Source organism: Balaenoptera acutorostrata, chromosome 7, assembly GCF_949987535.1.
Source record: "Balaenoptera acutorostrata chromosome 7, mBalAcu1.1, whole genome shotgun sequence".
NCBI classification, from domain to species: Eukaryota; Metazoa; Chordata; class Mammalia; order Artiodactyla; family Balaenopteridae; genus Balaenoptera; species Balaenoptera acutorostrata.
Window position 1 is genome coordinate 5654410 of NC_080070.1, and position 14106 is coordinate 5668515.

The following is a 14106-nucleotide window of genomic DNA, read 5'->3' on the forward strand; positions in this document are numbered from 1 at the left end:
GGAACGTCTTAGATGCTGTTGCCAATGGACGGTCAAGCCAACGCCAGGCCAACACCATGCCATGCCCCCTCTTCCGGACTGCCCAGCTTCCAAGTGAAATACAAGTGCAGCTCGTGCAGCCAGGAGCCAGACCCTGGGCCCAGGGGGATCCTCTTGTTTGGCTTTCCCATGCACAGAACCGGTGGCCCCAGGATTGCTGACTGAGTACGTGGACAGGATCGACCGCCTCCAAAAGGAAGGAGGACAAAGGCTTTCCTTAGCGGCTGCTGTCAGTCTGCACATGCCTCGCGGGTGTGACACGCAGGCCCGGTGCCGTGGCTGATCTGGACGCTGCGTGAGGGGTGTGCTTACCCTCCTGCAGTGGCGCCTTGTCACAGGAATGAGCTTGGCACGCAGCGTTTGAGTTTGGGGCTCACGGCTGAAGATGGTGCGGGACTTGGCAAAGGGCTCGTGCTAGATTCCTGGACCGCTAAGACCCTAACCCTGGTCTGTCGCACAGGGGCCAGGTGGGGGCACCCTTACTCACGTGTGACATGTGTTTCTAGTCTTCTGTGTCACTTACAGAGCGAGGTGATACTGTGCACGGTGTGCGATTTTCCTGCCACACCTCCCACGTCATTGGAATTCTTTGACGTCGCCGCTGTGATTTCCTGACAGCACAGTGTGGCGCTCTGTCCGAGCCTCCTTGACAAGACCTCCCCGCTCCTTGCGCACTCGGGTGGCATCTGGGCCTCCTCATTGCTGCAGACTCTCTTTGTGCAGAAAGCTTTGTTTGCAGTTCGGATTTTCTTTAGGGCCAAGCCCCTAAAAGGGGAATTACCCACTTCGAGAGTGCAAGCACATTCCTCTTATTTTTAATTACACAACTAATAAGCCTGTGCCACCGAAAACCCAGAAGATACAAATAAGCAAAAGTAAATAGATAAAAGGGGGTGGGGTGTGAACCTGTCAGAACTGGAGGGAAATGCACCCATGATTGGGTCCCCGCATTGCAACTGGTTTGTCTGTAACCCTGGCGACTTAGCCTCTCTGAACTACAATTTCCTTATTCATACAATAGATAGTATTTTACCCATTTACCTACTGTGCAGGTTGAGATAGTGTATGTAAATGCCAGCACGAAAAATACACTCAAGAAATCAATTCCACGAGAAAGGCTGGGTCATAACCTACAGATGCCTGCGAAGCCTGTTGAGGGGAGGGGGACCCATGAGAACCCTGGGTGACAGTTTAGCACAAGCCCACAAGGTGGGAAGGTTGGATAGCTGTGGACCTGGCTCCTGTGGGCCTGGTACAGCACCCTGAAGAATTTGGGTTTGTTCTGTAGGTGATATGGAACTAGTGTTTTAGTTTTTGTTTTATTTTGGTTTTGCTTTGTCATTTTGAATCTGGTGAGGGTGCTGAGAGTAATGGTTGGAAAGCAGTGTTTAGGAAGATTAATTGGGGGCCGGCGAATCGGGGGGGATGGGCCACAGGCAGGAATATCCCCGAGACCAGTGGTAGGGCCAACAATAGTCTTCCGGCTTTGCTGACATCTGTGATCTCCTGGGGCTCCTCCTCCAAGAGTGCTGACCCTCCACCCTCTCAGGAGAGTAGGTGAAAAAGCTCAGAGCCTGAAGAGGAGATGTGAGCCTTTAAGGGTCAGTGGAGGTTTTGGAAGCGAGAACACATGCAGGAGAAGACGTTGGCCATGTTCGTGGGGGTAGCTTGGCAGCCGGAGCACACGGTTTTGTGCTTCTCCATCTCTAATGAATAGTACTAGGTACCTGAGACCTGGACTTGCTGGCGGTCAGAACTGCAGAAAGTCACTCACGCCCCATAAGTCATTCGCAAGTGCTTGTCTCTAAGTGTAGCAGACCTTGGACCACTTTGGCTGGGGGAGCCCGCTTCCCTGGCATGGCCAGCTATTCCAAGCAAAACTAATTAGGCTTTTTGCCTCAAGCTTGTTTGTATTGCTTTGGAATAAAGCACTCAGAAAATAAAACAAGCCCAGCTAACCCAGCAAGGCTAGTTCCAGAACCAGCTGGAGAAACTATTGTGATTGGCCGGGGTCCCTGGTGGACCCCTCGTTCCTGCGCCCAGGGTGTGGCTGGCTTCAGGGCTGGGTCCAGGGCGCCTGAAGAGGCACCAGCTGTTTGCCAAACCCTGAGTTTACGCTGGCACTGCCCTCCGGTCCCAGAATAATCCCTCACATCCCAAGCCGATGCTTATTTTTGTCCAAATGCTTGCTCATCCGTTTTCCCAACAGCAGCCCCTGGGAGATGTACAGAGCAAGTGTGTCTCACTCAGGCTATTTCCTCAGAGGAAGGACTAAGCTTCAGAGAAGTGGACCTGGGCTGCTGTCGCAGAATGTTCGTGTTTAGGTCTGGGAGGACCCAGAGGTATTTCAGGTGACACCAGGGTGACTGGCACCTGGAAGAAGTTTATTATGGGGCTCCCGCGCCACGCAGGGGAAGCACGGGGTGGGTGAGGGGGCAGGAGGAGCAGGGGAAGATGTGGTTTCTGTGGGAAGGAACAGGCGAGGCAGCTGAGCAGGCATAGGATTGGTGAGTTTGCACAGTTTCAGCTCTGGGGGCTCTGGGTGCAGGGGCCACCCCTGGTCGTCTGGTCCATGGAGGGGTGAGAGCCGGATGGAAGAGGTGAGGGGCTGTGGGCTCTGCATCTGCTGGTTTTCATGAGAAAGGTATGCTCCCAGGGGAGCAGTGTACTGTCTCTAGGGATTGGCGAACCCTGGGAGGGCCGTCCCTCCAGGGTCAGTGAGGCCTCAGACGTCAGAGTGTCAGAATTACAGGAACTGGAACAAGGTTGATACAGGCAGGGACGATGTCGCCTTCCGGATGTTTGTTTGCAGGTGGTCTGGTCAGGGTTGAGGGTCTGGGGTTTCACATGGGAATTTGATCAGCAGAGCCTTTTGGAAGGGCCTCAGCCATCATTCTTGCCAGAGAGAAAGCGGCATTCTCTGTATTCCAAGAGCAGGGGACCCCAGGGAGTCCAGGTCTCTGAAGCCATCGTGCTGCTTCCCTCCGAAGGGAGATGGGGACCGTGCAGGGGGCTGCGCTGGCAGAGGACTTGGAGCTCCGACGCCATCGACTGTGGCATCATCCGCCTCCCCCGCCTGCATTTGTCCTGCTGCCTTTCTAAAAGACCTTGCTGGGCCCTCCCTCCTGCTCCCTTGCCTGTGTAGTAAGGAGTTGCGTCCCCGGCAGCCCCTGACACGGTGGTAAGGACAGTTTGCTGCAGTCCCGTCAGTGAGGGGATCTGCCCGTGCACTGCCTGCATCGTGAGCTCCGGCCAGCAAGGCTGTCGCCTGCGCCGTCTCGGGCCAGCCCGTGCTGCTGCCATCGCTTGTTGCGCTGCTTTGGGGACTGGGAACACACCCAGCCCGGTCCCCATCTGTTGCAGACGTGCGGCGGCGGCGGCGGCTCGGAGAGCAGCTGAACCCTAGAAATCGCCTGTGCTGAGGGGGCTGGGAAACCCTCCCTCTCTCGGGGACCTTTGGAGCGAGCAAGGCAGCAGGATTTTTCAGAGCCGGGGGCGCTGTGTCTTCCCCCATCACTTGTGAGCCAGCGCTTCCCAGCCCTGCACTTCTGATGAGCACCGGGGAAGAGGAGACCTCCAGGACCACTTGGGGCTGAGTAAGCAGACCTCCCGGAGCTGGATTTCCGCATGCATGGTGATTGTACGTTGTGGGGGGGGGGGGGGCGGGGAGGGGGGAGCTCTGTTCTCTCATGATGCTTTGTCTCCTCCGTATGCGAGACGGATGCTGAATTCTTGCTTTGTTCCTCGGGAGCCTCTTGTTCAATTAAACACCTCCAGGCCGAACCGAATGTTTCTTCCCCTACCTGGGTGCTGTGTTTTCTCTCCTTACGTAACTTTTTCTTGGTGGTTCAGAGAATCACTCGTGAAGGTGGCATGTACGTGCGTGGGCGCATTCATCTCTGTTCCCCGTCTGAGTTCAGTCCCCCCTCCCCCTCCCACCCACCTGAGTACGAGGTCTCCCCACACAACCCCCCCACCCGCCTGAAAGTTCCCTCGCTGAAATCTTCGAGTCTGACGTTCCCTGCTTTTCCTCTCCCTTCCCTGAGTCATCACTGATTGAATCTGTCCCAAACGGAAAGGATCTGGATGCTTCAGGGACCCCTGGGCATGGCCCCGCGGTCCCTGGGAAGGCCCTGGACCACAGACTCGCGTTGGCTGGTCTCCTGCCCTTGGAGGGTGAGCTATCGAAAGCGTACTTGTTGCTTTGAACTTCTGGGAAATGCATTGAAGAAACAGAAAACAGGAGGAGGGTGGGGAAGGACAGGAAGGGGAGGAAGAGAGGATGGGAGATGTCCTCACCCAGGACTGAGCTCAGGCTGGTCTGTTGTCTGCGGGAAGGAGGAGGGTGGAGACTGAGAACCAGAAGCCTGAACTGGCGCACGGGTCCGCAGAGCCACATGTGGAGCCCCGGGCTGGACGGGGCTGGACCCAGAGACGTGGCCCAGGCTCGACCTCCGCTGGCACTGGTGCGCGCTGCTTTGAGCAAGCCACACTGGTTTTTCCCTGGGGGTTTCTTCCCCCTACGGTCCCCTCCCATAAGCCAGGGGCTGCACTAGTTATGAGTGGCGAGAACTTGAGCTTAGAGTCCGTGATTGCTGGTATTTGAGTCCTGGTGATTGGGAGAGATGGGTGGGGATGGAGTGGGGGTTATAATAGAATGAAGCTTCAGCCTGTGCTTCTGAATTTACAGTCCAGTGGGGAGAAAAGAGACTGTGAGATGATTCAAGACTCGGGGGCTGTGGGGAGTCAAGCCCTGGATCGTGGCAAACTCTAGGTGATGAAAGACAGGTCCTTGGGGTTGGTCGGGGGCAGTTGGGAGAGGGCTGCGCAGAGGAGCTGGGACTCGGCAGGCGCCCTCCTGGGCCTGGGGCGCAATGGGGTGCAGCAGAGAGTTCTGCCTGGAGGCTTACGTGCGAGAGCAGGGGAGACCCCAAAGCATAAACGGTGGGGGGACCCTCAGGTGCTGTTAGGTGTGACAAGGTAAGAGGCCTGCAGGAGCTGAGGGCATGGGGTGGAGGGTCAGCACATGAAGCTTCCTGGACATGGGAGAGACACAGGCAGTGAGCCTGAACCAGCCTCCGTGGGCTCCGCTGACCTATCAGCCAGGTGACCCCTCGCCCTGAAAACAGCCCAGGGAGGCCTGGTCACCCGGCCTCTCAGGACCAGGCTCCTTACCTCTCTAGCTGCTTCCCCAGTTTGCATGGAAACTTCCAAGGGCTCCATCAGTCTAAGGTGGGGTGTTCTGTTTTTGGTTTTGTTTTTACCCACTATTAAGCCTATGAGACAGGTGTAAGCTCCTTTTTATAGAAGAGGAAACAGAAGGTTAAAAGGTTAAATTCATTCAGGGAAAATAACGGAAAATCTAGGATATTTAAGGTGCTTAATCTTCTTGCCTCACCTAAAGTCACAAGGGTTGAACTGGGAAGAGAAACCAGGTATCCTGAGGCCCGACTCCCTCTTTATTGAGGAGTTGGGTGGGGGAAGGGGGCTGGGAGACTGAGGATGGGTGGGGGGAACCTCATCCCAGGCCGTGGGCTCCTCTTCAGGGCTGGTCCCCAGGCTGGTATTAAAATCAACTCTTCAGTGAAACAATCTCTTGAGTCCTACATGCCAGGCACTGGCCGTCCCAGGATGAGAAAGACATGTGGTCTTGACGTCATCAATTAATGGTGCTGAATAGCCAGGGATCCCTGGAACAGAGGTGTGAATTTTGGGTTCTCATTGCGGCTCAGCTGTTTCGGAATTTTGGGTTTTTTTGAGCAAACACAGTTTTTATTTTATTTATTTATTTTTGGCTGTGTTGGGTCTTCGTTGCTGCGCGCGGGCTTTCTGTAGTTGCGGCGAGCAGGGGCTACTCTTCGTTGCGGTGCGTGAGCTTCTCATTACGGTGGCTTCTCTTGCTGCGGAGCACAGGCTCTAGGCGCGCAGGCTTCAGTAGTCGCGGCACACGGGCTCAGTAGTTGTGGCGCACGGGCTTAGTTGCTCCGCGGCATGTGGGATCTTCCCGGACCAGGGCTCGAACCTGTGTCCCCTGCATTGGCAGGCGGATTCTTAACCACTGCGCCACCAGGGAAGTCCCAAACACAGTTTTTAAAATTGAGATATAATTGACATACAACATTGTATTAGTTTCAGGGGTACAGCGTAACGATTCAATATTTGTATATAATGTGAAATGATCATCACAATAGTAAACATCCATCACCATCATAGTTACAAAAAAATTTCTTTCTTGTGATGAGAACTTTTAAGATCTACTCTCTTAGCAACTTTCAAATGTGCGGTACAGTGTTATTAACTATATTGACTCAGCTGTTAGCTAATGGAATCCTTCTTGGATTTTTCCAGCCCCTCACTGCTCTCCTTCAAATGACAGAAAACTTTTTCTTCCTTTGAAAGTATTCCAGGGACCTCCCTGGCAGTCCAGTAGGTAGGTCCCAATGCAGAGGGCACGTGTTCGATCCCTGGTTGGGGAACTAAGATCCTGCATGCCACGTGGTGGGGAAAAAAAAAAAATGTATTCCAGTCTCTCCTATCCCAAGATGCCCATCCCCTCCTACCAAACCCCTTTAGCACTTCCTCATATGCTGCCCGTGGGCTAATATAATTTAACGCCTATTCTTTTTGTTTTTTGCATTATTTTGTATTGTCATGTTCATTTAGTTCTCGTAGATTGATAACTCCCTGTGGTCAGTTGCCCCCCACCCCTGGCACTGCATGGATCCTGTGGCCAATGTCTGGTCATGAAAACACACATCTCAGCTCTCATCATGGGTGGTGACTTCAAGAAAGCAAGGCAGGACCTACAGGCAAGTGGCTTGCCGGAGGCTCTAGCTTCCCCACCTCCTTCAGCCCTTGTGTCTGCCTGGACCAGACTTCTTTCCCAGAGCGTGACTTAAGGTCCTAGAGCCCTAAAGCGGTTTAATGACAGACTGCAGAGCTCTCGCCTCGATGACTAAAATTTCAGTTTTGAGAGGGGTGTGATCAATTTCCTCTTTAACCTCAGAGCCCTTCGGCCCTGGGCTTGGGAGTTGGACTTGAGTCTGAATCTGTGTCCTACTCCTTACCAGCTGGGGACCCAGGCAAATTATTCCATCTTTCTGAACCTGATTTTTCTTCTAAAAATGGAGATAACAATAACTCAGTAACCACTGGGTTGGATGAGACCAGTTGACCAAGGGCCAGTTCCGGGCACGTAATAGATGCTCAGTGAACAGCAGGCCCTCCCTTTAGGTGGCGGTCAGTTGTGGGGTTCCCCCGCTGAGCCCAGCAGAACCTCTCCAACCAGGGCCTTGAAGTGACCTGGTTTTCTGAGTTCCCTGGGTCTTTTCACTTGGGTTATTCATCAGGAAATCGAGGCTGGAGGGCTCTGGGTTCTGTTGAGTTCACGTAGTTCCCCTGCAGCTCCAGTCTGGCCACTTCTCCACCTGTCCTTGGTGACGGACACATCCGGTCCCTCCCCCTCCCTGCCTGTCCTGTGTGGACAGTTTGTGCCCTCAGGTGGGTCATCTGCGTCTCCGTGTGGCCCTCCTGCTACAGCCAGCTCCCGAGGGTCACAGTTGCCTGATTGCATTATCTTCCTTGAATCTTAATTCCTTTCTTGATTTCCTTTGGCATCTTTCATCCTAAGATACAGCATGGTGGGAGGTGGGGAGAGAGTAGGAGAAAAGCAAACCTAGACCTGGGTTTCTGTTTTGATTTTACTCTGCGGGCAAGGTATGTGCTGGCATTTTACTGTCTAATGTCTGCTTTTAAGGGTGTCTGCCATATGCCTGTGATCGTGGCCCAGCTCCTCAGTTAGACCCTTGCTGTGCAGGTCCCAGTAAATAAGAGAACAGAACCCGGCGAGGTGGCCGGGACACAGCGGGCCCGCCGGCTACAGGCAGCACCGCATCAACCCCTGGAGGGTTGGGGGGTCCGGGCCGCCCAGGGCTTGCAAGTCAGTGGTCAGCGTTGTCTCCCAGCCCGCTCCTCCTTCTCTTCTGGGTCCAGGGCTCCCAGGATAGGGTCTCACGGCTTCTTGGATTGAGAACCAGACATGGAATCAAGGGCAGAGGAGAGATAAGACGAGGCACCTCGGCAGACTCATAACCCAAACGGCAGACATTCTCCTTGATGGGGAGCTGCCCTGACTAAGTCATGTTCAAAGTTTTCACGGCTGGAAGTAAAATTGGGGCCGACACTTGTGGGCCTTTGGGGTGGTCTGAGACGTCCATGGTGGAAGGGGGAAGCGGGATGGCCTGTGTTCGGGTAAAGGTCATAAGGAAACAGACAGAATGTTCTCCTCACTTAGGGTAGGGACGGTGCACAACCCTCCAAATAACCAGGACCAACAAACAGACTCTTCCATGAACCATAGTGGGTGTGGGACTGTCTCAGGAAGGAAAAAAGATGACAAAACATGAGGTGTGATGCATCAGGGCAAAAAGGCTCCTTCCGCACGGGAGTGACTCTGGCCCTAGGACCCGGCGGCACGGTTCTGGGGCTGGTTGAGGTGGAGGCCCCTTTGCTTGATACAAACCGTGGACATCTGATGGGTAACTCCTGCCCACCCCGTTCTTCTTATCAAAGCTGGGAGATGTGGGAAGACAATTCTAGAAATATTTTCACCAGTAAAGATCAGAAGGGTGATTTCTACTTATCCAAAAATCAACTATAATTCTTTAACTGCCATTACTGTTACGTAGCCCTTCCCTACCCAGCTTTGGCAGGAAACAAGCAGTTCTTAAAGGCGAGTTTCTGGATGATGGAAACTCATCCCCAAATAGAGCACTTGACTGGCCAGGTGAGCCTTCCTGTCTCAGAGTCAAGACTGAGCTGGTGGGGCGTCTGCACGTGCTGTCGGGGGGGGTGTCTGCATTTCATCAGAGAGCAGGACTGATATGCTTTTAAGGCCAGGAAGGCAAAGGTGGAAGGGAAACTTCCAGTACCCAGGTGCCGGGGAAAGACCTCCAACAGAGGGGCAGGGCAGTGGCCACTCCTTCTGAGCGAGGCCAGGCTGACTCTGGCCCGGCGTGCCGGGGGCTTCCTGATACTGCACGGATTTGGGTGGTGGGTGCCGGTGGGAAGGGGCTGGACAGGACTGAGGATTCATCTGATTTGAACCGATTTTCTGCTCAGATTCCCGGAGCCCCCTGGCCCCTGGTGGGATTTGCCCTTCACGTTAAGCCAAGTCCCAAGCCAGGCATTTACCCAGAAGGGCCAGGCCTGGCTTGGAGCTTGCTGCAGGCATCTGTCACCACCCATTCACTCTGCGTCATCCCACACTCAGTCTGCTCAAATCACAGAGCCTTGAAATGCGCTTTCCAGTTGGCCTTCCAACACAGATCGGGGGCGGGGGGGGGGGGGGCGGAGAACTCGGGAAGAAGGAGGGTCCCGGGCGGGGGTGGGACACGCTCAAGTCTGGCCTGGGGTAGAGTCACGGGGCTCAGAGTGCCTTGCTTGGGGCCGAGAACCCCTTGCTTCCATCCCCTGGGGTAGGGTCAGGATGCCCCTCCCAGCCTCGCCCGCCCCTCGAGGTCTCACTAGCGGCCACCTGGCGGCTCTCCCCGGAGGACTCACTCCTCTTCCAGGCTGGCTGCCGGCACAGGGGGCACTGGGCCTGGCTTGGGGGCTGGCCAGCTCCGCCCCCGGGAGAGGCTCGGAGGGGGCCCCAGCTGCTGCCTTGGTCTGTTTCTCCTCCTCATTTCAGCCCCTATTCCCTTCCAAACCCCTGCTGGCTAGATGGGAACCATTCCCCCACTGTCTCCTAAGGGAGGAGAAAAGACTTCAGCCAGAGTCCCAAGTGTTTCTCTAAGCCTGCCCCCGACCTGCACTAGGATCTCCTGGGGGCTGGGGTCCCACCCCACCCACTGAATGGAGGTTCCCGGCAGCGTCTTCTGTGCCCTGAAGACCAGCTTTGCAGGAGAGGAATCTCTGTGCGTGAGTTGGAATCAACCTTTTCCCCTCCTGCTCATTTATCCAAAAAGAAGATTCTAGACCTTGCCCAAGGTCCAACCTGGCACCGAGTCTAGCAAATCAGTTTTCCCCCCAAATCAGTTTTTTCTAATTTCACTCATAGAGAAAGATAAGGAACTCATTGTGCAATTGCCCAACAAAATCCGAAGAATATTTTTCAATAATCTCAAATGCCTAGGGACTCTGGTTAATCCAGGGTCCTGACTGAGAGATGCCAGCCATGCCTCATCTGGAATCCTAACTGTCAAAAAACTGGAGTCCGGTAACATGCACTTAACAATGAAGCCAACCTGACATCACCCAGGCTCTGACACTGGAGGTACTTGAGGATCTCAGCAACCACCACTCTGACAAAATCTGGAATCCAGTGAGTAAAGATGTCAGGATGAGATAAGCTGGCTGTGGGCACTGTTCCTCATCACATTTAAATATCCACATGTTCTCGGTGCTCGGTGATCCCTACACTTCCTACTTGGCAGGAGGGAAAAGTGTAGTTTATAGAGAGGGGATGGGGAATCATGGCCTCAGCCCCAGAGTGTCCTTGGGCATCCCCTTCCCCACTCCTAGGGACCCCTCCGGGGCTCCCCAAACTGGCCTCACCCAAGCACTTTTTCTGTCTGTCTCCACACCATCCAGTTTTCTCTCTTCTCTCTCTTCGGCCTTCTCAGTCCTCTTCTGAGATTAGCTAATCCAATAACCTACCAACTCAGAGAAAGGGTTAGTTTAATGAGTTATCTCTCCTGGTTATTTAAATACTGCCTTGACCCAAATAAGGGGTCTTGGGATAGGAAATGTAAACACCTTTGTAGGTTTGGGACATCTCATATTTGGGGATTTACCTTTGGGAGAAATTGGGCTCTTGGTGTCCAACAGACCTTTCCTCCTGGATCTGTAGCTACTGTGCGTCTCAACTGGGTTCTGGAAAGTGAAACACTGGCCTTTCAGATCCCAGGAAAGGGAAGAAGGGGCAGCTGTGCCCTATCTGATGTGTGTAACAAGGTGCTTTGGCACCAGGAGGGCAATTGAAACTGGAGAATTTTTGCTAGAAAATAAAGTATATAACTGGTCTGTGACACACAGCACAGCTGCTTCCTGGAAATGCTACTCCCACTGCTTGAAAAAGCATATTCAGTATTCCAGAATTAGTAACATGGACATCTTCCTTGGATTCTGTTGATTGCTTGTTTTGTTTTTTCTCCCCTATGGTATAGGGATGGGTGATGGTTGACCAGTCACTTTTTGGTCAGCTTTACTGACACACAGTTTACATACAATAAAAGTCGCCAGTTTTAAGTATACAATTAGGTGGGTTGTGATCAGTTTGCAGTCACGTGACCACTAGCCCAATGGTGATAACGGAACATTTCCATCACCCCCAGAAGGTCCTTCTGGTCCCTCTGCAACCTGTCTCCTCCCCATCCCCATCTTGAGACTGAGGGTGGCTCTATGTCTTCCCTATGAATGTCTTCCAGCACCACCCCAGACACACAGGGGCTACTTAACAGATGTTTAAAAGGATAAATACATCAGTGGTTCTAACATATTTTAAAAATCCCCATGAGACTTCTTCTGGTTCCTCCCGTTCACCCTCGGTTCTGAAAGATGGTCTAACAAGCATTCGTTAATAAATAATTTCTGCATTCAGTCACTTCTGATCAGCATTAGATAATCAGTGTTACCAGAGTTGATGAAATTCCAGATAAAAGCAGAGACTCACCGTCCTCATTGCGTGTGCTGTCACGGGCAAGTGTGCGGTTCCCTTTCCACTTTTCAAAAGACTAGAAACGCTGCAGGAGCATCCGTTGCCATTTTTTCTAACTCCCATCCTAGACCAGAAATCACTGACCTACATCGCCCTCACCTTCATTGGTTTTTGAATTTTTTTTTTGGTAGTCAATGAGGAAGTCAACACTTGAGCAATTTAGGGGCATACCTGGAGAACACCCCCAAAGGCTTTCTCAGTTTACAGGGACTTTCTACGCCCCTAATTCATCACCAAGGGCACAGAGTCCCATCACTTTGCCTGGCTGAACTGCCCTTTCTCCTGTAAGTTTGGGACCGGTCTTGCAGCTATCAGGGTGCCGTTGAATCTGGCTCTTTCCCCTAATCAAAGCTCTGAGAGACAAGATTCTATGGTCTACTCACTGGGCTCAATAATTATATTTTGCCCCTAAATAATGGCATCTTACCCATAAAAATCAGTCATTTATTTTAAAGTAATAGCTAACATTTTCCAAGTAATTGTCATGCATTATTTTTTTAATTTTTTAATTTTTTTTTAAATTTATGGCTGTGTTGGGTCTTCGTTTCTGTGCGAGGGCTTTCTCTAGTTGTAGCAAGTGGGGGCCACTCTTCATCACAGTGCACGGGCCTCTCACTATTGCGGCCTCTCTTGTTGCGGAGCACAGGCTCCAGACGCGCAGGCTCAGTAATTGTGGCTCACGGTCCCAGCTGCTCCACGGCATGTGGGATCCTCTGGGACCAGGGCTCGAACCCATGTCCCCTGCATTGGCAGGCGGATTCTCAACCACTGCGCCACCAGGGAAGCCCCCTGTCATGCATTATTATAATCTCTTTATATGTTAGTTCAGATGTATTCTGTGTTTATATATTTATATGTTAACTCATAATTTCACAGGAACTCCTATGACTCCCATTTTGTAGATTAGAAAACTGAGGCACAGAGAAATTAAATTTCACAAGATTACATAGTTTTCTCATCGTCTGTGGCTATATCGCAAACCGCCCCAAATCTCAAGGATATGGTTTGGGATCATCACTGGTCTAGGGGCTGCCTGGCTCAGCCCAGCAGTTCTCCTTTGGGGTTCCTCATACATTTTCAATCCAGTGGCCCCTGGGGCTGGAGTTCTCAAGGTTTCTTCACGCTCCTGTCTGGTTCCTGGGTTGGTTTCACATCCCTTTCTCCATGCTGCTTCACCACGTGGCTAGCTTGAGCTTCCCCATAGCATGGCGGTCTCAGGGTGGTGGAATTTTTAACACAGCAGCTTTTTTTCCCCAGGGAAGAGTCCAGGAGAGCCAGGGATAAACTTCTTATCACTGAACTCAGAAGTCTAACTAACTCAAGTAGTTATTCTGTGCTTCCAGGTTACATCAAAAATTAAATAGCATAGACACAAACGTAGGTTACACAGATGCCATTTCTCACCGATCCGGCCAAAGTTCGGTGGTCTGACAGTGTTGTCTATTGGTGAGGCTGTGGTGTAAACAGGTGCTGTCCTACACCAGAGCAAAATGACCCAGTCCTAAGGAGGGCAGATGGCAATGTCTGTCAGAAGTCCTGACCGTGCTGCCCTTTGAGCAGCGATCACACGATCCTAGAAACATGAAGAACATACAGAGTGTTCACTGCAGCAGCCTGTGACGTAGACGGGGTTTGGTGAAGCTATTGTGTTCCGTGCAGAACACACCGCAGATACCAGAAAACCCTATGTGCCGACTTTGAAAGATCTCCTGGACATATACAGTGATAAACAAGGTATGGAGCAGAATATATAACAGGGAGCCCTTTGTATTAGAAAGGGGGGAAATACTTGACGTATGCACTCACATAAAGAAACCCCAACTGGATGTGCAGCTAAAAGTGGTCCCTTTGGGGGGGCGTGGCACGGATGGGGACAAGGGTGGAAGAGCCCAGCTTTTCAACTGTGCATCCCTTTGTTTTGACTTTCAAATCCTATGAGTTTATTTTTCCATCCACACACACAAAATTAGTCGGATGACATAGCTGTTGCCCTCAGAGCGCTCACAACCTCGACGGAGAGAAAGTTTGCACATAAACAGCAAATGGACAGTGCTTGAGTGGGTTGATTTTAAATGTAGTGGGGTGAGACATCGTTTCCAGCGGACTTGACAGCAAAGGCGTCATGAATCCACGAGACCCGCGTTAGTTCTGAAGGATGAGGAGGAGACGAGTGGGTAGAGAGGATGGGTCAGTCCCAGCCGGACAGCGTGGTGCCGGCCGGCGCCTCTCAAACCCCAGGATGGCGGAGGCAAGCGGACCTGCTGGCCTTGACACTGGACCCTTGAAAACTCCATTGTGAGAACCACTGGCTTACAGTTATATTCCAGCAACGTATTTTATTTTTTTAT

At 52.3% G+C, this 14106-nt stretch overlaps 1 protein-coding gene across 5 annotated transcripts in view; it reads left to right on the forward strand.

Annotated features, from left to right (window-relative positions):
* Nucleotides 1-14106, forward strand: part of PRKAG2 (protein kinase AMP-activated non-catalytic subunit gamma 2) — a 284819-nt gene that overhangs the window by 45589 nt on the left and 225124 nt on the right. The window contains exon 1 of one of the 5 annotated variants that reach the window (XM_007165417.3): nt 3396-3679. The exons of 2 other annotated variants lie outside the window; for them this stretch is intronic. In XM_007165417.3, the coding sequence (XP_007165479.1) occupies nt 3671-3679 (9 nt within the window). In that variant the 5' untranslated portion in view covers nt 3396-3670. Of the gene's footprint in view, nt 1-3395; nt 3680-4107; nt 4216-14106 lie in introns of those variants that run through there. 2 more of the 5 variants (XM_007165418.3, XM_057549703.1) reach the window with 2 other exon arrangements.